Source organism: Giraffa tippelskirchi, chromosome 7 (genome assembly GCF_054371585.1).
Source record: "Giraffa tippelskirchi isolate mGirTip1 chromosome 7, T2T-mGirTip1v1.2.pri, whole genome shotgun sequence".
NCBI lineage: Eukaryota > Metazoa > Chordata > Mammalia > Artiodactyla > Giraffidae > Giraffa > Giraffa tippelskirchi.
Genome location: NC_137281.1, coordinates 84,546,435 through 84,572,114, shown reverse-complemented (window position 1 = coordinate 84,572,114; position 25,680 = coordinate 84,546,435). Strand labels below are relative to the sequence as shown.

The following is a 25,680-nucleotide window of genomic DNA, read 5'->3' as shown; positions in this document are numbered from 1 at the left end:
AGGCACGCGTAGACACTGGAATTCTACTTCTATCGTCTTTACAGTATTAAGTCTATGAGAAAAATGAGAAAAATTCCTAGAGGCATTATCTTAGGACAGATCACTATATCCAGGAAATGCAGTTAAAGGTCTAAGAAGAAGCATGTGGTGAAATTAATGTGTTTATCAGAGAGTGTACTCTGCTTTTACTATTCTATGTGGCATTGGGCTGAATGAGCGCAGCTGTTCCCCTAAGTAGGCACATGCGAATAGCAACAGACATCCAAACAAAACCAAGAGCCGAATGCAAAATCCAGCCGTAAAATATGAACACCCTGCAGAAACATTAACAGCGTCTTCCTCCCACTGGTCAGCCTGGGAGTCATTTAAGAGGAAAGAGGACAAAATCAAGAAAACAATCTTAGCAGCAAGAAGAATTGTTTAAAGAAAGCCAAAGTAAATGCAGTTTCAGTGACTCTGGGATCCTCTCCTCCTAGGCATGTGAGACATATTAATGTCAGTAAATATTTTTAAAGAATGCTGAATTTTCTAGACAAAATAACAAACACAGTGCAGAAGATGGTTGATTTCTTTAATCTGCTGCTGTTCTGCCTTTTTCTTTTCTTTGTAAAACACCAGCATTGTCACTGGCTCCTTCAAAATTTCAGTGGCTTATGGTGAAGAAGTAGATAATAATTAGTGTAGAAGATTCTGTTTTTCTGTCTGTCCCAACTCCCTCTTTCCCACCTCCGCTTCCTGGGATGTGGGTTTCCCACCAGAGGGCTAGTCACATGACCTGAGTTAACCCAAGGACCACTGCCCCCAACTTAGGCGCTGAACTCATGTCCAGGGATGGGAATATGACCCAAAAAAGATCACAGTGTGGTTTTTCTGAGACCGAAGCCCTCATTAGGCATATTAGTTTCCTAGGCTGCCATAACAAATGACCACAAACCGGGTGGGTTAAAACAACAGAATTTATTCTCTGACAGTTCTGGAGGCTGGGAATTCAAACTCAAGGTGTTGGCAGGGCCCTGCTCCCTCTGCAATCTCTGAGGAAGAATCTTTCTGTTACTCCTCCTGGTTTCTGGCATTTTCCAGAAATTCTTAGTGTTCTCTGACTTGTAGCTGCATCACTCTAAGCTCTGCCTTGGTGTCACTTGGCCATCCTTCCTCTGTCTGTGCCTGGGTGTCCTCTATGTGTGTGTCTCTGGGTCTCTTCTCTTTATATAAGGACACCAGTCGTATTGGATTAAGGGCCCACCCTCATCCAGTATGACCTCTTCTTAACCTGTACCTTAATTACATGCAAAGACCTTATTTCCAGAAAAGCAAATTCGTAGGTACCAGGGATAGAAAAATTGGGGGACATAATTCAACCCATAACACTAGATAAGAGAGAGTCTTTCTCACTATGGTTGCAGGTTCAAAGCCATGTAAGCCTGTCCATCCACTGAGAAGTAAGTAAACAGACCAAGAGATGGAGAAAGAGAGAAAAGCAGGCTCCTAACATTATTGAATCCCTGGAATGCAGCCACATCTAAATCCCAGCCCCTCTCTTGGACTTCCCAGTAACAGGATCAACAAAGTATCTTTCTTGTTTATATATAGGTAGGCTGGGTTTCGGTCACTTACAACCAAGAGTTCTAATCAATAAATGCACCAGTGAATAATGCTATATAATGTGAATCCAAATAGTTTGCCACATTTGGATGGGGACGAACACGCAGAATATACATGAAAAAGACTGGCCATGAGTTGAAACTAAGTGATGGGTATATAGGAGGTTATCATCATATGATAATACTATTCTATCTATCTTTACATATGTTTGAAATTTTCCAAAATAAAAAGTTGAATCAGATGTTAATTATACCCCTCCTACCTGAGGACTCACAATTAAAGTCCAGCCTGAGACAGGGCAAACGAAAGAATAGAAAAAGTAGAATCATACATAGACAACAGCTGGCATCTACAGGCAACACTGATAATAGGTGAAAATATCAGCATGAGTTTTCTTTGTGGGAGGCAAAGAGCTTTTGATACTAGACTTGAGTCTACCAGGCTTGAAAGGATCAGGTGGCTGGCAGAGGACCACGTGGAACTAAGCAGAGAGGGCTGGGTGATGTGGCTTCAGCTTCAGGGTAAACAATGGGGACAGACAGCACATGGCTGGAGGAATTCACCTTGCCTCCCAGTGAACCACGGTAAAGCAGCTATTACTATCCACAGCCAACAATAAAGCAAGGATGCAGCTCAGACAAAAGACAGGGTTACTTCTCTAAGTGCTCACTGCCAAGTAATGTTGCCCTGACATAAGAATATATTTCATGGTTTACAAAACACTCATGATTCTGTACCTTAATTTAAGCCAGAGTCACCACCTCTTCTGAGATCCTGCCTCCCTCTTGGATTAGAATTTCTCAACCCCAGCTGCCCATCAGAATGACTTGTGATCTTAAAAAAAAAAAAATCTCCATCCCCAGGCTGCACCTCAAATCAATTAAATCACAATCTCTGGGAGTGGCACCCAGGCCTCAGTATTTCTAGAAGGCTCCCCAGTAATTCTAATGGGCAGTGGTCATGAGACCATTTTGAGAATCCAACCCAAGCTACAGACACTTCTCTGAGACAAATGTGCAGGCAAGAATAATTCTGCATCCCATTTCAGAGCAGACATCCACCCCGCCTCCCTCTTCCCATGGCCTTATACCTAGGCACAACTTCCCACATGTGGACTCAGATTCTATAATGGAATCAGCACAACTCACTACGGCCCAAAAACCAAAACATAAAACAGAAGCAACATGGTAAAAACTCAAGACTTTAAAAATGGTCCTCATCAAAACAAAATGAACAACAAAGGAAAGCGACTCCAAGATCTAGGACAGTACTGACAAGCTCTGCAATGGTTGCCTACCACACTTCCTCTTTGGAAACTGCATTCAAGGCTCCCCCAGCACAAAAGCCAAACAACTGTCAGCCATACAACTCTACATGCTCTCCTAAGCCATTATACCAGCCCTTGCAGCAGGAACCAAGGAAAAGGAAAACTCTATCCTTGCTCACTCCTCACAAGTTTAGCTTGAATCTCTTGCTTCTACTCATTTCACAATCCTTGTTCTGTCTCACTCATCCTGCCATCCTCAGATGCTGCTTGCTTCGATCAAAGCCTCTCCCATCTGACTAATGGTCCAGCTGTCACCTGAGAGCCATTACTACCTTCAGAAAAGACCCCTACCAGCTCCTCCTTGTACTGCCACGCTAGCCAGCATCACAACAGTTCCTCCATCAACAACAAAAAGGCAACAGCGTTGGAGAACAGACAAAACTGATTCCTGTGGACAGGGCTGGGGCTACTCTTACCTTCTGCAAATGGTTCCCATTCATAAAACCGGCCCATGAACGGCTTGTTGTTGTAGGATGCACACTGTACCTCCCAGATACTTCTACTGCTTTCTGGACACACCTAATAAAGCAGATATTAAATATGCAATTAGCATCCATATCTTTTCATGGCCCAAGCCAAATCCCATGAGGCCTCACCAATGTTAAATGCCTGCACTTCCCCACTGAAACCTGGGTTTCTAAAAATGTTCTGATCACCTACATCAAAATTTTAAATGCAGATCCCAAAGCTTCACTCCAAGTTTACTAAATCAAATCTTTGGAAGGACATTACATTTTTAACATGCTTCCCATGTAAAGTTTTTGCATACCATAATTTGAAAACTACTGACCTAAACCTGCTCTTAACAGAGAGGTCTGCTCGCCTCACCCATTTGCATCTGTTTGACTTTGCTCATGCCATTCTTGTGCATGGCGTAATATTCACAGCAAACACGGCCACCGCACCGTTCTTACACATGCAGCACTATTTTAAGCATACTAACTAGGGCTTCCAAGGTGGCACTAGTGGTAAAGAACCTGCCTGCCAACGCAGGAGATGTAAGACATACAGGTTCAATCCCTGGGTTGGGAAGATCCCCTGGAAGAAGGCATGGCAATCCACTTCAGTATTCTTGCCTGGAGAATCCCATGGCCAGAGGAGCCTGGTGGGCTAAGTCTATGAGGTCACAAAGAGTTGGATAAGACTGGGGCGACTTAGCATGTATGCACATATTAACTAATTTAATCCTCATGATGACCAACGTTATTGATATTTTTACAGATTTGTTTCTACTAGTGAGCAAACTGAGGCAAGAAGCAGTCACACAGCCAGTGAGGGCAAAGGCTGAATTGAACCCCAAGAAGTCTAGAGCCCACCAGGCTGCCTGCCAGACTAAATTCGGGCCTAAATTCTCTCTATCGTCTAATGCAGGATGGTGCATCTTATTTTGTCTAAATTCTCTTCACTATCTACTGCAGGATATCCAAGCCTTCAGCCTACAGAAGAGCCATTCAGAGAGCTCCTGGGAAGTACAGACTCCTGGATCCCTCCCTCAAGGATTCAGTAAGTCTGGCATGAGGTCCAGCAATCTGTAGCTTGTTAATTTATCCAGGTGATTCTGATATACTAGTCTACTCAGGTTTAATATCCAGCTGCTTCTGGCTTATTTCTTTCTTATTTATAAATGGTGAATATGAGTAAAATGGGACATAAATGTGAAATAAGATCAGACTCTCCTATTCAAATTGTGGATAAGGTAGGATCTAGCTTTTTAAACCCAGCACACTTTAACGTGAAAGGGGTGTGCCTGTGTGTGTATGTCTGTATTTTAATAATCAGACAGGAAAGGAATGCAGCCACTTAAATATTTAAAGCCCTGTATAAGAAGTCTCTGAAGGAAAGTGCTAATACAATAGATCAAGTCCTACAGGATTAGAAGAAAATCTACTGTATGTATCAGAAACATCAGGTCTCCTGGAAGACGAGGGAACAGAGGGACGAATGAAACCAGGTGGAAGGAAAAACATCCCCTGCTTGATGAAGGGCAGTGGGGGAGGCTGCTGGGACAAACACGCAGGGTGGTCATAACCCTACTGCAGCCTGAGCCAAACCATACGGAACAAGAAACCACGTGAAGCAGAACATGCTGGAGACTGGGCCGGAGGAAGGGGGCCAGGTGGTTGGGCAGGGTGCGCTGAGCTCTGACAATGGGTGAGAAGCTGACAGGCTGGGGAAAGCTGTCTCCAGGGGCTGTGCAAGCCAAGCTGCTGGCGGTCCTAAAGCCGGAACTGTGTACGCTTCCAGCAAAACCAGCTGCCTCCATGAAGGATTGGGGGTTAAGATGCTTTTTACAACCCTTTGGCCAGAATGAGAGTTCAACTAGGATGAGATCAGCTGGGCAGCTTAGGAACAGGCATCATCCTTTCAATGAGAAAGACTAGCTAAGGGGATTGTTAAAAATGCAGATTCTCAGGCTTCATCCCAGTGGAGAATAAGGAAGAGGGCCAGGAATCTACACTTGGAGTGTCCCCGCTCTGGTGATCCTGGGACAGCCAGCCTGGCACCAGATTATGCAGCCACAAATAAGAGCCACTCCCAGGCCTCAATCACACTCCAAATGATTTAACATGCAATGAGAGTGTGAGAGTGGAAGAAAAGCAAGTACAACTCCTTTAATTTAAAGATGAGGAAACAGAGGCATGGAGAGACAGGTTACCCCGCCAAACGTCCCACAGTGACATAGAGACAGAGCCCGGAATGCTGAACACCCACCCTGGCCATCACTAGAAACTTGAGATCCACTGCTGGGTGGCAGGTTTTCGTAATGGAAAAAGACTAGAACAAATGGGCCGAAAGTCCTGTTCCTCAAATAACCACGCCTACATGAAGCCAAGCTGCTCTGAATGAGGCTCCAGCCAGGAGCCACCCTAATTAACCTGGTGGCAGTTACCAGCATCAGAAGCTGTACACCATAAACACTCAGCCAGTCTGTTTAACCTCTTTATAATTTTATTCTTTTTTTATTTTTGGCTGTGCTAGGTCTTTGCTGCTGTTTGGGCTTTTCTCTAGTTGTGGAGATCTTCCTGGATCAGGGATCAAACCCTTGTCTACTGCATTGGCAGGCAGATTCTTTACCACTGAGCCACCAGGGAAGCCCAAAAGTTTAGCTATTCTTAACACCACTATCACCATTATCATTTGGCAGCAAAATAGTGCTAAAAAGCTGGACCACGAAACAACACATCTTCAGAATCATTTTGAATTATTTGATGCTTGATAATCTAAATGCATATTTCATGACATGGAAAGCAGTCCACAATCTACTAAGTGAAAAAAGTGATTATGTGTGTGTGTGTGGTGGGGGGGGGGGTCTGTGTGTGTGGAGAGAGTGAGAGAGATTAAAATGGCTATCTCTGGAAGATGGGTTATAGATGTTTTCTTTTTATAATTAGCTCGGTTTATTTGTACTATCTAGTTTTCTGCAATATTTAACATTTATGTAATACAAATGTATCACTATTGAGCTCTTCCAAACACATGGCCATGCAAAGCTGGAACAGCTCAATACTGTTAACATTTTTGCAGAGTTTTTAATGCTAATGCCTGGTGCTTTTATTATATCCATATGCATCTGCCAAGTCTACCAGCCACTTGTGATAGGTCATTCAGGATACCCTGTCTCAGATCAACAAGTTCTTTATATTTGAGTGGGGCCCCAGTTACCTTCTGAGGCCAGGGTGCTTAAAGTGACATCTGACCCACAGTGAGGGGTCAGGTGCTAAAACAGCAAATCCACCTATGGTTACCAGGAAGCAGATGAGCCCAGAGATTGACTATGGTACCCAGTGATCACCTGGCATGGCAAAGTGCAGCAGGAGGTTAACAAGGTGCCCTGAAAGATGACCCACAGGATGCCAGGTGAGTTGCCAGTGAAAGTCAGAACACTATTTCCTGAGGAGGGGAGAGACCTGGTCAGAAATATGCAAGCCTCACGGAGTCCAGATATGGAAGTGGGTTATTGAGACAGAATTACGGTACAGGCGAGGAACATACATAGATGCCTGGGGTGATAATGATGATGATGGTGTTAAGAATAGCTAAATTTTTGGGTTTCCCTGGTGGCTCAGTGGTAAAGAATCTGCCTGCCAATACGGGAGACAAGGGTTTGTTCCTTGATCCAGGAAGCTCTTCATGACCAGAGAAAAGCCCACACAGCAACAAAGACCCAGCAGAGCCAAAAATAAAAAAAGAATACAATTATAAAAAAGAATAGCTAACTTTTATCGACACTCACCAAATGTCAGCTATTCTACCATATGATTTATGTATATTTGCTCATTTAATCTGCACAACCACTCATATCCATTTTATAGATGAGGAAGTGAAGGCAAAGAAAAGTTAAGTGAGCTGCCCAAGGTCACAGGGCATGTGGGGAAGTCAGGATTTAACTCTAGAACTCATGACAGTAATCACTCTGCCAGGGTACCCGTCGAGACCATGTGGACAGAATAGTTAATTTGTAATGGATCCTCAGACAAGAGAGCCGTAAGCTCCTCTTGCTTACTGTCAGGAGACATCCTGGAGAACAAGTTTAGATTTGGCCTCTGAGGCCTGCTGGAGTGGCCCCAGTAACAAAGACTAGAGAGCTGAAGATTGAGGATGAAAACCAAGGAGGGCTGGGGAATTTCTGTTTCATGTCTCTTCTGTAGATTACATCTGCTTGTACTTGTCATACTATTATCAGTGTACGATCTCCTCTCATTTTAACAGACTCTCTGAAGTTAAAACTTCCAGGTTACAGATCATTTTACATTCATTACACTTCAAGTGGGTTGTTTCCTGATGCCACAGACTGAGTCACCCTCACCTTATCAGTAATTGTCTCTATATTACACTGCGAGTTGGCTTGGGGCAGATTTCCTACTGATCCTTTCCATGGGCACAGATCCTTATAATCTTCAGGCCAGAAAACTGAAACAAGGGAAAAGCCATGGAGATAGAGATCAGGCTCACTCAGGATGGGGCCAGCTAAGACTGGAGCTTTACAGCCAAAGAATGCCCCTGGGAGATAACCTCCTTTCAAATGACTCTCTTCCATCCCAAAGAAGGAGGGATATTCCCACCGGTCTCTTATGGGAAGCAGAATAAAGATGTACTTTAATACAATGAGCAGAATCCTTACAAAGCACTTGAGGCCCTATCCAAAGTTCCATCTAGACAATTGCTTGGAGTTGCTATGAGTCACAAAAATTATTATGGAAACTCTGGCTATGTTTCTAGTGACCCTGGTTAATCTGAGATGACAACTGCCCATGCATAACTTCACTGCTCAAGAGGTCCCTGTCAGTGATCACACAATTACCTTTCAGTAATTAATTATTTCAGTTCCCCAGGAGACTGAAGAATATCATCCCTGATGAAGATAACACCAAAGAACATGACCTTGGGGTCTTCCTGGGTCCAAGATGCACTTCTTTTTTTTTTCTTTCAGCTTTTGCATTGCTCTGGATTCAGTCAAAAAGACCAGCTACTATAGCAACACATGATGTATTTAACATCACCACAGTGAAAAAATCTAAAGAACAAGCTCCAGAAAATGTCCTTGCACTGCCATGAGAAAGTGCCTACGTGACCTTGGGAAAAGTACTCTGCTCCTCTAAAATAGCCTAAATGACTGCATTTCAATCCCAAAACCTATGCTACTGCCCCCAACCCTGGAATTCCATGAGGAGTAAATTAATAATATATTCAAGTTTGTAGCTTATAGTAATGCAATACATGTTAGCTGAATTGAAATCTAAGAAGATATCAAAGATGAATCCAGCAGTTCCAGAAGCTCTAAGTGCCCGACAGGTAGGTATTCTCTTCTACAGATGGAAGATGGGCTTTGTTTCCCAGCTGTAGAATCGTACAACCACGGATCAAAACTTCTTACAAGTGATCCAGCACAGTTTTCAAATATGTTTAATAACCGCTTTCCCAAGTCACTTGGTACAAACTCAACTTTGCAATAATGCTGCCACCTCCCACCACTTCCAGGGCCCTCTAGACAGTCAGCGAATTGGTTTTTCCAAAAGAGCTTGGTAAAGGCTTTGGATTTAAAAAACAAATAACTGAGGTTTTCTCCATTCTCAAACACTTTTTTTTTCCTATCCAAGTTCATACTGTTCTCCTACAGAAAGGAGTTTCCCTCTTATTCAGTAAGTGCATCAAAGACCCAAAGGATGTTAATGTAACTATGCCCATCCATTCACCCAAGAGAAACCTATTTCTTAAATACTCTGTATACATGTCTATACAAACCTAGGTTTATCCCAGGAATGCTTGTTTATTTCTCCCTGTTTAGATTATTCATGTAAGAAGACTATCTCTAAAAGAGAATTAGAGAACATTCTCTAAAAGAGAATATTCTTTTTATAACTAATCAGGAAGTATGTGGGAAAAAGTAAATGTTTAAATTCAAAGCTCCTACTCCCCCAAGGAGCACAAATTTTACAGTGGCTACTTTAGGAATCTTATTAATAAGCCTGGTTTCCCTCCCCTCTGCCATCTGCTGAGGCAAGAAGTGAAATTCCTTCAAAGACAAACAGTCATTGTGCCCTTGCTATGATTGCAATTATTGAGGATGCAAAGAAAAATCCCTCAAAACAGTCTCCTGCAAGGATTTCATAGACCAAGGTAAAATAAATAAAGAAATAAACCAAAACATGTAATGCCATGGGAAGAATTTGGTGAACCACTTAGGCACTACATTTCTAATCTTGAAAAGTAAGGAGTTGATTGATCCTTCAAAACATCGACAGATCAACAAAACAAAAATTATTAATATACTATGTACAACAAAAATATAACTGAAAATAAAATGTGGGTAACAGAGATCAGCAGAGTAGATGTAAGGGGGTCATTTCTTTATCTTTCAGAGTGAGGAGTCAACAGAGAAAATTTGAAGCTGATATATCAAGAAGCAGAGGTGTTGGTACACCATTTCAAGTTATGGAGAAATTTAAATTTTAAATGACTGACTGTAATTACATCTTGAGAGAGGGACAAGGATATACCTCTCTTACTGCCACTGTGATATTCCTTCCTATTTGTTCTTCTTTGTAATCATGAAAAGTGACAGTTGTGAATAAAAAACTCAGTATTAAAAAATTATGATCCTGGCATCTGGTCCCATCACTTCATGGCAAATAGATAGGAAAATAATGGAAACAGTGACAGATTTTATTTTCTTGGGCTCCAAAATCACTGCAGATGGTGACTGCAGCCATGAAATTAAAAGACGTTTGCTCCTTGGAAGAAAAGCTATGACAAGCCTAGACAGTGTATTAAAAAGTCAGAGATATCACCTTGCCAAGAAAGGTCCGCATAGTCGAAGCTATGGTTTTTCCAGTAGTCATGTAGAGATGTGAGAGCTAGACAATAAAGAAGACTGAGCGTTGAAGAATTTTGGTGCTGGAGAAGACTCTTTAAAGTCCCTTGGACTGCAAGGAGATCAAACCAGTCAATCCTAAAGGAATTCAACCCTGAATATTCATTGGAAGGACTGATGCTGAAGCTCCAATACTTTGGCTACCCAATGCAAAGAACCGAATCATTGGAAAAGACCCTGATGCTGGGAAAGATTGAGAACAAGACGAGAAAGGGGCATCAGAGGATAAGATGGTTAGATAGCATCACTGACTCAATGGACATGAGCTTGAGCAAGCTCTGGGAGATGGTGATGGACAGGGAAGCCTGGTGTGCTGCAGTCCATGGGGTTGCAAAGAGTCAGACACAACTGAGCAACTGAACAACAACATATTTATGGGTATGATTCATACATTTATGTTTCACACATATATCTGTATGAAATTTATTTGAATATTTATGTTTAATGTATCTAACATTTACATGTTTATATATACTATATATATAAGGCCACTGCTCACAAAATATTCGTATACATATTTCATATATATCTGTTAGTCCCTCAGTTGTGTCTAACTCTTTGCAACCCCATGGACTGTAACTCACCAGGTTCCTCTGTCCATGGAATATTCCAAGCAAGAACACTGGAGTGGATTGCCACTCTCTTCTCCAGGGGATTTTCCCAACCCAGGGATCAAACTCAGGTCTCTCACATTGCAGGCAGATTCTTTACCGTCTGAGCCACCAGAAAGCCCATTTCATGCACACACACACACACACACACACACACATATACACACATATATTTCTATGGAAAATTCCAAGTGGTCTGAGAAAATGAAAGCAGAGTGCTGCAAACAGCACTGACGCTCACATGTATTTTCCAGATAAGGCGGCTGGTGTCAAGTCCATGACAGGAGAAACCTAAGTTGAGCCCTGAAGTTAGAGAACTTGTTTATCCAGTAACTGGCCCCATAGTTCCTGGTACATTTTACACCTCACAGAACTGCACTAACTTCTTGATGTGGCCCATTTGCAAAGTTTCTCCTTAAACTGCATGCAGGAAATTGTTTATCAGTTCCTCTCTCAATTTCATATAAGAGTAGCAATGGGATAGAATGAAAATCTGCCTAAAGAGAGCTTAGCTATATTTGAGATTTGTCCAACATCCTCCCTTCATTTTCACTTACTTAGAGCCAGAAACAACTCTGCATGTGGATAAATCCATTGTTAGAAGTCAGTCCCACCCCAGGGAAATTTACTGGAGAGTCACTGATACCACAACTCATCACAGCCGTTTTTTGCTAAAAGCTGCTTTTTAGCCCCAGAGGTTTTTCCCCTCAAAATGTTAAGTGCACTCTGTCTAAACTCAGGATCATGCTTCCTTTGTCAGCAAAGCCCTTTAAAAACTCAAAACCTTGTCCCCCCCTGCCTTGCACCTGGTAACTCACTGCAGCCTCCTTGAAACTCACTTGCAGTTTCCTTTCCAGGGAGGAAGCACTAAACTCAGAGTGCTTAAGAGGGAGGGAGAGAGACATCTAGGGCTCCAGGACAAACAGCATAAGATGTCTTGGTTCATTAATTATGTTGCAAAAATCATAGTGCAAAACCCTAGAAACAGCTAGCAGAAAAGAGCTGTATTTTTACTGCATCTCCACAGATACCAGGAGAGGTTGTGGTTTGGTTTTCTCCTTCCCATGTGTCACCCCTATAAAGAAAGACTCTAGTCCTTTGGTTCCCAAGTCTCGACCTTCAGTGAGCATATATTTAAAATGGAAAACCAACAAGGGCCTACTGTATAGCACAGGGAACTCTCATCAACATTATGTGGCAGCCTGGATGGGAGGGGAGTTTGGGGGAGAATGGATACATGTATATGTGTGGCTGAATCCCTTTGCTGTTTACTTAAAACTATCACAAACTTGTTAATCGGCTACATTGCAATACAAAATAAAAAGTTGAAAAAAGAAGAAGAAATATATCTGTTTACACGATTTTGAATACTTATTATTTTTAGCCACAGTTGAGAACGTGTCCAGGACTGTGGATAAACCATCTTCACCTCCCTGTGTTGCTCCTTCACTGCCGAAGAATATTTGCAGGTGAAGTCACCACTCGAGCAAAAGCATCTCATTCCACTGAGAGGTCCTCCAACACCCCTTCTTGTTTCTCAGCCCTTACTGGACCCTGAAAGGGCTCTCGTAACTCTGTCACTCTCCCTTTCTAGAAAATTCTCCTCTCCACTGAATCACCTGCACTCCTCCAAGAGGCCTTCACTTCACTTCACCCAAGCCAGGTTCACTTCCACGATTCAAAGGATCTACATAGCACATAGAGTGATGCCTGAGCCCTGCACTTGTTCTTCAGGTCATTTCAGTCACCCAGTCGTGTCTGACTCTTTGCAACCCCATGGACTCCAGCACGCTGTGTTTCCCTGTCCATCACCAACTCCCGGAGCTTGCTCAAACTCATGTCCATTGAGTCGGTGATGCCATCCAACCATCTCATCCTCTGTCATCCCCTTCTCCTCCCACCTTCAATCAGAAAGAACAGCAAGACCATCTGATACTTCTGTATTCTGAGATGTTAAAGAATAAATTGCCCATTAAGACTGTGATTATTTGGGACTTCCCTGACCGTGCAGTGGTTGACTCCACACTTCCACTGCAAGGGGCACGGGTTTGATCCCTAGTTGGGGAACTAAGATGGTGATGCCATGCACAGCACAGCAGGTAAGAAAGAAATGAAGAAAGGAAGAATAAAATAAAGAAAGCTAAGAAAAAAAAAAGAAAGGAGAAAGACTGTGATTATTTATAGTGTATAAGAGGAGGCAAGAGGGCAAAAACATGAGTTTGCGCAAACTACAGGAGGTAGTGAAGGACAGGGAAGCCTGGCGTGCTGCAGTCCACGGGGCCCCAAAGAGAGGGACATGACTGAGTGACTGAACAACAACAAAAGAGGAGACAAGAGGTCAAAGAAGGAGAGTCCCTACCACCTGGCAGTCACCGCAGCACCCAAGATCCTGATCCAGCCCTGTCTTCTTGTCCATGACTATGCTGTTTCCTTGACCTCAAATGCTCTTTCCCCTGTTTTGGCCATCCTTGAAAGCCCACCTCAACTGTTCCCTTCCCCAACCCTGTGGCCTCCTGCCCTGTGCTCCTAGAGTTCTTCCCCTCACTAAGTGCTCCAGCACCGAGTATAATGACTTACAAGTAACTCATTTAGCACCTTCTCTGCTGTGTTCAAGGAGACATCGTGACCAGTGATGAGACACTGTTCCAAGATTTGGAAGCCTGCAAAAACATTTCCCTTAATTCAGACCACCTGTCATACACACGACCTCACAGCTCAGAACTGAGCCCTTTACTGTGAAGGAAGTCTCAGAAAGGGGGCATTCCACCAAGAACTGGAGTGGGAGGGACTTTCCTGGGGAGGGGAGGCAGTGGTTAAGACTCTCTGCTTCCACTGCAAGGTGCACTGGTTCAATCCCTGGTCGGGGAACAAAGATCCCACATGCCCTGTGGTGCAGCCAAAAAAAATTTTAATAAAAAATAAATAAAAGAACTGAGGTGGGATATACTGGGCACTCAGTTAAAGGGATGAAGTTCTGAAATCAGTGGCTATTTCCAACCAGCTCTGGGTTACTCTCCCTTCTTTTTCTTCTCCCAGATAATAATTGGGAGAGAACTCTAAATATATGCATTATTTTTCAATCTTTGAAAGGACATAAGTGAAAGCCTGCACTCCCTGTTTACAGGGAATTGTTCATACCACTGCACTTCACCTCTTTCATTTTTGAGTAGGAAGATTTACATAATTGGGGGACTCATGCAATCAATCCTTTTGGACATTGAGAAGGATACGAACATGTCTACATAAGGTCATTGAGGCTAAGATGCTGAAATTCATGGGTCCACATGGAGAATGCACAAATAAGACAGCACAGCAGGACTGAGACTGCTCTCAGAAAAGCCTGCTTGCAAGGTTGGTCTTCGGCTGATGTCTGGGGACTTGGACTTCAGAAGGGTTCCCACCACTTCCTAAGTGGCAAGAGTGAGTCACTATGCTCCAACTATATTGTACAAGCAATATATTTTATGCTAAGCCCCTGCTTTTCTTCTGGGAGCCTGGCACATTGGTAAGTAGCAAGAAGAGGGTGCCTCTGAACTACCCCCCAGTATAAACTTTGGCCATGGAGTCTGTAATGAGCTTCCCTGGTAGACGATACTTCACACGTGTAATAACTCATTGCTGAGGGAATGAAGCAGTACATCCTGTGTGACTCCATAGGGACAGGACTCTTGGAAGACTGAGCCTGCTTTCCTCTGGACTTGGCCCCATGCACCTTGCCTTTTGCTGATTTTCCCAGTAGCCTTTCATTGTCATAAATCATAACTGTGCCTTCAACTGTATGCTGAGCCCAATGGGTCTTCCTACAAATCATCAGACCAAGGTATGGTTCTAGGAGCCACTAACACAGGGAGTCTTAAAGTGTTCATGGGGCATAGTCCAAGTCACAAGAAGCCATGGGCTTAAAAAAACAAGATATGCATTTAGGTTGCCTCAGCATCCTGGCTATTGTAAACAGTGCTGCAATGAACACTGAGAAAGAGGAATGGATAAAGAAGATGTGTTGCATATATACAATGGAATATTACTCAGCCATAAAAAAGAACAAAACTGGGTCATTTGTAGAGACATGGACGGGTCTAAAGTCTGTCACACAGAGTGAAGTAAGTCAGAAAGAGAAAAACAAGTAAAGTATATTAAAGCATATATGTGGAATCTAGAAAATGGTACAGATGAACCTATTTGCAGGGCAGGAATAGAGATGCAGGTGTAGAGAAGGGACATGTGAACATCACATGTCACAGGGGGAAGGGGATGGGATGAATAGGGAGATTAGAACTGACATATACACACTACCATGTGTAAAATACATAGCTAGTGGGAACCTGCCATAAAGCACAGGTTGCTCAGCTCGGTGCTCTGTGGTAACATAGATGAGTGGGTTGGGAAGGTGGTAGGGAGGTCCAAGAAGGAAGGGATATACATATACATATAGCTGATTCACTTCGTTGTACAGCAGAAACACAACATTGTAAAGCAACCATACCCCAATATTTTAAAAAGAAGATGTGTATTACTGTGATCTCTAAGGAAAGATATCTCTCAATAAGGATAAGTAGGATGTGACTTGGGGTTACAGGGTGCAAAGTGTTACAGTGAAAAGAGGGGATTTAAACCTGTACAATCCTTTGTCAACATTTACTTCTCTGTCTAAGAAGATGTGTGAGATATTGCTTTACCTATTTGCAAAATGATACAGACATCACAAATTCACAAGAATTTAAAAAAAATATTCCTTGCAATTCAATCTCCTCAGTAGTGGAGTTATCCAGCACCAGAAGAAACCACAGCTTCTACATAGGGAAATACAGCCCTGCTGTTGGCAGCATAGGCCTGGAAAAAAGTGTATGCTTCAAAAACAGAGGTTAAATGAAAGAAATGCTAAGTACATATCAGGTCTGTTTGAGCGTCCTAAGGGTGCGCTAAGTTGCTTTGGTCACGTCCGATTCTTTGTGACCCCATGGACTGTAGCCCACCAGGCTCCTCTGTCCATGGGATTCTCCAGGTAAGAATACTAGGGTGGGTTGCTATGCCCTCCTCCAGGGGATCCTCCCGACCCAGGGATCGAACTAAGTCTCTTACTTCTCCTGCTTTAGCACTAGCACCATCTGAGAAACTGATAGATGCTAAATGCCTTCTCTCTTTTCCTTCTCTTTATGGATTACTTGGTCCTCAAAATTAAGACACATACTAGTCAATGGGAGAGTGTACTCTACATTAGAAATTAATTCATTTCATTTTAAAAGAATTGCAATGGATATTCAAGAACAGGGACCATGTCTTATGATGAGCACAAGTATTTTTTTGTTTTGTTTACAAAGCACTTTCTTAATATCACCTCATTTGATACTTATAACAACTCTATGAGGTAGATAATATGACTTTTCTTCTACCTTCCATGGAGCCTCATCCATTACAAGATAAACAATGATGCTCAATTAAGACTTACTGGTTGACTGATTAGTAATGGCTTTAGGAAAATTACTGCTTTAAAAAATCAATAATTCCTGAAGTCTGTCAGTGGAAGAACATGCTGAAAAGAAATCCAGGCATTCAGAGGAATTATTAAAATCACAAATTAAGTCATTTCTATGGACTCTGTGGCAGGAAATATATTTTTAATGAGGAAATTGAAGCTAATATATAACAGCTGTCCTGTTACCCAGTAAGACTATTAAGGCAGATTAAATAATTAATGAGAAATATAGCAACTTGGAAATTTAACCTTTAAAGATTCTCTTATTTCTTTCTCTTTTATATTGAATTGGCCAAAAAGTTCTTTCAGGCATTTCTGTAAGATGGAAAAACCCAAAAGAACTTTTTGGCCAACTCAATATAAAGTCTTTAAACTGATATTGGTTTCCCAGGTGGCTCAGTGGTAAAAAGAAAAAAAAAAAAAAGATCCACCTGCCAATGCAGGAGATGCGGGAGACAAAGGTTCAAGCCCTGGGTCAGGAAGGCCCTCTGGAGGAGAAAATGGCAACCCACTGTAGTGTTCTTGCCTGGAAAATTCCATAGACAGAGGAGCCTGGTGAGTCCACAGGGTCAAAAGAGTTGGACACGACTGAGTGAGCACAGCACACAAACTGATTTTTTTTTTTTTAAAAAGCATATTTGGTCATCTTGTGTAGCTTCCATTTATAATTTTCTTTGCTGTAGAGTCATCAGCTATGGAATCTTCTGCAATTTTTCACTGTCACACTTTTTCAGGGAGCCTCCAGGAAACTCACTGGATGATACCCATGATGGTCAAACCTCCCCAAACTCCCCCATCTTTGGCACCACCATTGGTTGCCCTAAATTAGCTAAACTGCACCTGACTCACAGGCCAATAAGCAAAGAAAAAATAGTGTTGATATAAAGCCACTGAGAATGTGGAAGTAGCTTGATCAGCAATAGTGATCATCAATAAATGACTCAAGAAGTTATCCATAAGTTACTAAAGTAATAACCTTAGAAAAGTATATGGGAGAACACATGAAGAGGAATGAGAGGAAGGAGCATTCACACAGTCTAAGAAAGCATGCCCTTGCTGTCTTCTACAAGGTGTACTGCCGACCAACAGAAAGAGAGTAGCAGCTGTTTGCAGGGCCAGTCTCGGGTGGTATGTACTCACATTCGTGTTGCACAGCTTGTACTGCCGATAGGCCCCGATGCAGGAGATGGCTGTAGATCTAGTGGGCTGGGAGAAGCTCTGAGCTGCCCTGGGCGCCCCCAGGCCAGGGCTGCTGCTTGCTTCTGGGCTGTGGAAGAGACTGGAGGCTGCAGGGAAGCCTTGGTCATGGGTCAAAGGCAGCTGGTAGACAGAGCTCTCTGAGGCTTGCAGTCCAGAACGTGGGCCACTGTCACTCTGGTACAGAGGTCCATGCTGGGAGGCCTGGTGAGCTGAAAGGTGGTAGCCATGGCTAGAGCCAGATGCCCCCTGGGACCTGGAATTCCGGGATGAGGGCCTCTGCCGCCGAAGCCTCTGGGGTGGGTGTGCAGAGTCTGTCTGCAGTGGTAAGATGTATGGGGCTTTCCCATAACCATACTTGCCAGGGCCGATGGGACCTCGGGTCCTGCTCCTAAAGAGAAACACACAAGAGAGGATTTTCATGTTACCCAGAACCTCTGGTCCATGGGAGAGGGGACTGGGTAGGAACAGAAGCCTGGGAGAGAGCCTGTGATGGAGAGAGAGGTAGCAGGAGGGCTTTCCAGGGGAAGGGTTAGGCCGAAACAGAGGTTCTACAGAGGCTGGGACGTAGAATGAAAGTGGGAATCAACAGTGGGTGATGTGATCGGTAGAAAATGAGGTTAGAACAGTAAGCTGTGGCTAGTATGTGACTTATGTCAGGGAGTTTGGGTGTTTTGTAGGTTGTAGGGAGCCACTGAAGGTTTTTTAATTTTTACTGGACTACAATTGATTCATAATGTTGTATTAGTTTCAGGTGTACAGCAAAGTGAGTCAGTTATACATATACGTATATCCACTCTTTCAGATTCATTTCCCATATAGGCCATTACAGAGTATTGAGTAGAGTTCCCTGTGCTATACAGTAGGTTCTTATTATTAATAGTTATCTATTTTATATATAGTATTTGAGAAGAATAAAGAGAAGATTGTCATTTCAGCCATAGTAACATCCTGTTCACATTTTTCCCCCCAATAACAGTTGGTGGGATTTTTTTCTCACTCAACTGTACTGATATTTCAGACCCTGTTTCCGTGACCATTCATGTCCAAATAGCTTTTCCAGGTAAGAGGAACTTAGCTAAGCAACCAAAGACTAATGCAGTCCTGAGCCTTGACTTTCCCTGGGTCAAACTCAATCCCTGAAGAAACTTGAGGAGGCTGAGCAACTGGCTACTCCATCATTTAAGTCAACTCACAAGGAATAATGGGTAAAGGGCCATCTTCACATTCGTATGGATCTTTAGGTTTTGCCAAGATCAGTTGCCCTGTGGGATCTTATGACAATTATGTAAACAGAGGTTCCCCCCACCCCGCCCAGGGAGAAAAAAAATTTCTGATTTATAGCTTCTGTCCATTTCCATGGTGCAAATACTCCCACCATGGCCAACTGCAAGCTACCAATGTGAAGACACAATCAGCTCTAGCAACCAGGGCAAAATCAGCTCTAGCACACCACTGCATGCAAATTTATTGTACAACTACTGTTTTCAAAATACAGAGCTAGGAATGATGAAGAAATATAAAAGTGAATCAGATGGAGTTCCCGAGACCCCAACCATAAAACTGAAAGTAACTAGAATATAACACAAGGTGGGGAAACAGCCTTGGAAGCAGTACAACAAGCACTGGTAATCTGCAGCAAGAGGAAGAACTTCTATCTGGGTAATCTCAGAAGGTTTCATCATCACTGATCTGAGAGTTGGGAAGCAAGGTTCTAATACTCTGTGGAAGGATTTAAGTAAGTCACATAACTCTTACTTATTTGTAAAATGACTGAACTGGATTAAATGACTGTGAAGGTCGTTCCAGCTCTAAAATTATACGCTTCCATAATAATTAATTCTACATTTATGTAAAACTGGAAATGTGCCCAAGGGTTCCTACAGGATGGCCCCGTTAAAATAAGCACATTAAAATAGCAATCAAGGTGAAACATTAATTTCTGCCCTCTTGAAGAATTCTTTCTTCACTCTACAGAACCAGTGAATATAAAATTTAACAGACCACAACTAATTATTAACATCTTTATCACAAATTGCACCTTCATTCTTAGCTGATATGGTTTTGAATTAAACTGTGCTGGTGTTTATTTTGCCTTTAGGCATTTCTCAATTAATCTTGGCAACACTTAGACTCTATTAACGATGGGGGTTTCAGAATGCTGCTTTAAGAGATGCAATTAAGAAGTTAGTCATATATATATGTGTGTGTGTGTATATATATAAATATATACATATATATATATGTTGGATGTAATTTGCTTTTTTCTTCTTGTGGCAGGCCAGGTAAAATGAGTGACATCATGCAAAAGTGAAGGAAAGAATTTCTCTGTGTATGTCTTTTTTTTTTTTTTTTTAAGATCTGAAAGCCTAATAAAAATTCTAGCTTCCAAGTAAGTACGGATGGAAACCCCAACAAAAGGTAATAGAGAAATAAACATACGTGGAGTGACGCTTCTCAAATTTGAATGTGCACAAAAATCTTGTTGAGAGGCATACTCTGACTCAGTAGCTCAGGGAAGGGGCAGGATTCTTCATGTCTAACAAGCTCCTAAGTGATAATGGTGATGCTGGGGTCCACAGACCCACTACTTTGACAAAGTCACAGAAAAGAACTGAAATTCCAAGCAAAAGAGTGAGAATTCAACAACAAAATTTGCCAGGTTTAATGGAGAAAGATAGCTATAAAATTGTTTCCAAAACCTCTTAGCCTGTGACCTAGACAAAAATTCTGCTGGTTTGAGCCAGGATGCACTGCTGTAGCTCAATCAGTGAGAGATGCTGAACCCAGACTGACTTGACCTTGCTCTTGGGAAGTCCAGGAGGCAGAGGGAGAACCTACAGTTGGCCAATGACTTGTGTAAGCATCTTTTCAAAGGCTGCCCATCACCCCAGAGGGGATAACATATACACGTGCAAATGTATATTTTTATATTCACATTACCTCATGGGAGGCTCTGCTGAGAACCATTCAAAACCCACCCAAACAGCAACACCATTGGAAAGAAGATGATTCAGAAACAAACGACCAGTTAACTCTGATAAACAGACTACAGAGAATGAACAGCCAATTAGAGAGTGCTTGTGAGAGATATGATTTCTGAATTCTTGACTCAGAACACTTGGACAAGCAGCAGATTCATCCCCACTTGGCCAGGACAATGTGTGTTTTCCTTACAGCCGGTCAGAGCTAATAATCCTGATGGTTCACAATGGCCTCTTCCCCACAGGACAGAGTCCATCTGGCCACTTGCAAGTGTAGATTTATGCAGAGTCGGGATAATAAGCACAGATGTGGCCGAGGGGATCTGTGTAGCCAGTTAACCCTTCCAGGGGTGCATGTGGTAGGTGCCTGGGAGCTGTTAGGTTGATCAGTTTTGCTTAATCTCCCCATCACCCAGCTCTGGGATTTTTCCTTTTGTCAAAGTCCTAGCTAACTTTGGAAAGTTAGGTCTTGAGAAAGTAACAGAAAAAGCCTGACTTGAAAGTCAAGGACATTGATGTTAATATAGCAGAGTGGTTAGACTTGGAGTTTGAAGCCAGGTTTCCTGGGTTTGAACCCCAGCTCTGTCACATGCTAATTATGCAATTTGGGTCAGTCACTAGTCCTTTTGAAAAATGTAGGATGCAACACTTAAGGAGATGCTCACTAGGTCATTCGCAGAGGTGCGGATGAACCTAGAGAATGTCATATAGACTAAAGTAAGTTAGAAAGAGAAAAATAAATATTGTTTATTAATGCATATATGTGGCATCTAGAAAAATGGTACAGATGAACCTGTTTACAAGTTAGAAATAGACACACAGAAATAGGGAACAAATGGACAGATACCAAGGGGGAAGGAGGGGGGATGAATTGGGAGACTGGGATTGACATGTATACACTGCTGCTGCTGCTGCTGCTAAGTCGCTTCAGTCGTGTACGACTCTGTGTGACCCCATAGACGGCAGCCCACCAGGCTCCCCCGTCCCTGGGATTCTCCAGGCAAGAACACTGGAGTGGGTTGCCATTTCCTTCTCCAATGCATGAAAGTGAAAACTGAAAGTGAAGTCACTCAGCCATGTCCAACTCGTAGTGACCCCATGGACTGCAGCCCACCAGGCTCCTCCGTCCATGGGATTTTCCAGGCAAGAGTACGGAGTGGGGTGCCATTGCCTTCTCTACATATAGTTGATTGACTTCACTGTACAGCAGAAACTAACAGAACATTATAAAGCAACCATACTCAAAATTAATAAAAAAAGAGAGAGTCACTCTCAGCATTGTGATATCTCCTTAAATGTTGCATCTCAGATCCAGTCCTGGCCCTGCGTACATTAATAAATAAAGATGATAATAGTGCCTTGCTTCCAGGTTGTTGTAAAACATAAGCAACTTAAGTGCAAAGGATTTAAACAATGCCTGACACAGAGCATGTTTTGTATAAATATTTGCTTTTTTAAAAAATGTTCAAGCTTGGCCATTTACCAGCTCTCCAAACTTGGACAAAAAACACACCCTCTATGTTCTTACCTAGAAAACGAGAGCTACAGCCACTAGGCTGGTTATAATAAAAGGAACAAATAATAGCAAGTGTTGGAGAGGATGCAGAGCAACTGGAATCCTCAGACATTCCCGGTGGGAAGGTAAAATGGTGCAGTCACTTTGGAAAACCCAGAAGTTCCTCAAAAAGTTGCATGGAGTATTTCCATGTGATCCAGCAATTCCAATCCTCCTAGGTATCTACCCCAGGGAAATGGAGACGTATGTCTGTGCAAAGACTTGTACTGAATCTTGTACATGATGTTCATAACAGCTCTGTTCATAATGGCCAAGACATGGAAACCACCCAAATGCCTATCACCTGATGAATGGATAAACAAAACATCCATACACTGGATTATTATTATTATCCATACACTGGATTATTTCTCAGCCATAAAACGGATGAAGTACTGATACAAACTACAACACTGATGGACCTCAACAATATTCTAAGTGAAAAAAGCCAGACACAAAAGGGTACATATTGCATGATTCCATTTATATGAAATGTCCAGCACAAGCAAATTCATAGAGACAGAAAGCAGATTATTGCTTACTAGGGGAAACTAGGCAGCAACTGCTAAAGGGTTTCTTTTGGGGATGATAGAAGTGTTCTGTAATCAGAGAGTGGTGACTGTTGCACAACCTTGCGAATACACTAAAAATCACTGAATTATACACTCTAAATGGTGAATTTTATGATACATTAATTATCTCAATACAACTGTTATTTTTTTAAATGAGATCACGAATAATTCCCAGCTTATCTACTTACAAAGATGTTGTTAAGATCAAATTGAGGTTACCAATAGGGATGCATGTTTTGAATTTGAAAGCAGTTTTTATCATTCATTTTCCATCACTTGTTTCAACAACCTTTAACAAACTTCAATTGATCTATGAGCTTCATGTGTGATATTTTTTTTCTGCTTGTTCACATTTCCAAGCCTGACAACATGAGTAAATGCAGAGCCTCCCTCCCCAACAATGGTAAAAACAAGACAGCAAGGGTTCTGACACCAGGTTCTGGTCTTGGTTCTTCCAACGACCTTCTACGGGTGTCTGGGGAAATTGTTGTTTCTTGAGAAAATGGCTATGAACAGCAATTTGGAAAGAGTAAAAACACATAAAACATTTTCCCTACAACCGGCTGGCTGCCACCCAGGGGCTCATTACGTGTGATGCTGTCCAGCTTGGTGATGTTAATCCTGACCAGTCAGTGTGATGATTCAAGCAAAGACACCACAGCTAGCTCCCTCTTCCCAGCTCAACACATGAACCTTGAAGTGTGTCATCTATGACTACCACCTGAAGCTGACAACACCCACATGTCTACTGCCTGCCCAGACCCCTCTTTTTGAGCATCAGTTCCATCAACCTATCTAACCTCTAGACTAGCACTGCTTCTCACCTGGGATGTACATGCAGAATACCTGGGGATCTTGTCAAAATACAGCTTCTGATTTAGGAGGCTGGCCAGTGGGGGTCTGATTCTGCACTTGTAACCACCTCCCAGCTGACACTGATGCTGTGGGTCCCTGGACTGTACTTTAATTGCTCTAGATATTCCCTCAGACATCTCAAACTCCACACATTCCAGCCCAAATTCATCATCTTCACCCCACAACACAAAAGTGTTCTCTTTCTAGCTCTTCCTATACTCTCCTTCTCAGTAGTTTTCAAACTTGAGCAAGCATCAGAATCACTTGGAAGTCTTATCTAATTGGACCACTGAATCCCGCCTGCAAAGAGTATGATTCACGAGATTTGGGTGGGGTCTGAGAATCTGCCTTTCTTACAAGTTCCCAAGGGATGCTGATGCTGGTCTGTGGGCCAAACTGCTCTTTCACTGCCAAGTACCACACCATCCCCAGCTCCAAATCCGACCCAAGCCTCCACTCCACAGAATTCATGTCCTTCTCTTTTGTCCTTCCACTGAGCCCCATGTAACTGTCACAGCCCTGATGTCAGCTTGGTCTTCTGTTCTCTTCACCCCTGTGACTGCAAGTTCAAACTCCTCAGCTCAGCCACCTAGCCTGCACAGCAAAGCTCCTATCACATCTCCTGTCACAGCCTGGTTCTAAAGAGACCTCCCAAACCACACTCATTGGAGTTTCCCAACGGAACAACCCAATTTATTTCTCCATGCTCTGGCTACGCTGCTTCCTCCTCTAGGCTGCCTTCCCCACCACCATTTTCTGCAACAACCACCTAGTCACCCTTCAGGACTTAGCTGAGCATTAATTCCTCCATGAAGCTCTTCTGAGTCCAAACCCCACGCCAACCCTCCACTCCCTAGAATCAACGTTCATCTCTTTTGTCCTTCCACCAGACCCCATGTAACTGTCACAGCATAATAACCTTTTATTACACCAATTTCTTTAGACTGCCTTAGTTTAACAGACTGTAGGCTCCTTCAGAGGAGGCTGCTGCTGCTGCTGCTAAGTCGCTTCAGTCATGTCCGACTCTGTGCGACCCCATAGACGGCAGCCCACCAGGCTCCCCAGTCCCTGGGATTCTCCAGGCAAGAACACTGGAGTGGGTTGCCATTTCCTTCTCCAATGCGTGAAAGTGAAAACTGAAAGTGAAGTCGCTCAGTCGTGTCCGACTCTCAGCGACCCCATGGACTGCAGCCCACCAGGCTCCTCTGTCCATGGGATTCTCCAGGCAAGAGTACTGGAGTGGGGTGCCATTGCCTTCTCCACTTCAGAGGAGGGGATCTGTCTTATTTGTCTTCTATCTCTAGATCCTAGTACAATGGCCAGCATAGAGCAGGTATTCAATAACTGTTGAAAAACTGAAATAACAAATGAATGAATGGCTCCAACCATGACTGCCAAAGCAAGGACAATCTCCCCTTCTCATTGAAAGAAAGTGTGAAAGTGTTAGTTGCTCAGTCGTGTCCGACTCTTTGCAACCTCAAGGACTGTAGCCCGCCCGGCTCCTCTGTCCATGGAATTCTCCAGGCACGAACACTGGAGTGGATTGCCATGCCCTCCTCCAAGGGGAACTTCCCGACCCAGGGATTGAATGCACGGATTCAAACCCAGGAATTGAACCTGCATTGCAGGCAGATTCTTTACCATCTGAGCCACCAGGGAAGCCCCCACCTACCCATTACTATCCATGTTTAATTGCGGGTACATGAAATATCCCTCTGTATAGGAATAAAAGTCTCATCTATTAAGCAAGACCATTCCTGGTATCAAACACCTGGAGAAGAAACAGGTCCTTGGAATGAAACAGAGGATCCAACAGAGGCTGGGACTCAGCTTTATTCTCAAAAGGAGGGAAGAACTAAGAGGTCACGGTACTCCATGCAAGCCTGTCAGAGTTGGAGAGCCACCCAGGAGAGGTTGCCTGTCAGCTGCTTGTGGATACAGGATGGCATTCTGTCTCAGTTCCCAGTATGGAGTAGAACGGGCAGAGAGAGAAGGCAGGGTTTTTGTAGTTCTTACACTCTTCATGTTTATTTCCCTTTGAGCTTCGAGCTCAGTCAGGTCTCTGCAAGAGGCCTGGCCTCTCTCAGCTGTGCTAACATGAACCACACATTGGCCCCAGCATCCAACAGAGC

The 25,680-nt window shown here is 43.1% G+C and overlaps 1 protein-coding gene across 3 annotated transcripts in view; it reads right to left on the bottom strand.

Annotated features, from left to right (window-relative positions):
- The window catches only part of THSD4 (thrombospondin type 1 domain containing 4), a 635,320-nt gene that overhangs the window by 491,030 nt on the left and 118,610 nt on the right, over positions 1-25,680 (bottom strand). For all 3 annotated transcript variants that reach the window (XM_081506213.1, XM_081506214.1, XM_081506215.1), the window contains exons 5-6: positions 17,526-17,973; positions 3,346-3,448 (exon numbers count right to left, since the gene is read on the bottom strand). In XM_081506213.1, the coding sequence (XP_081362339.1) occupies positions 3,346-3,448; positions 17,526-17,973 (551 nt within the window). The remainder of the gene's footprint in view (positions 1-3,345; positions 3,449-17,525; positions 17,974-25,680) is intronic.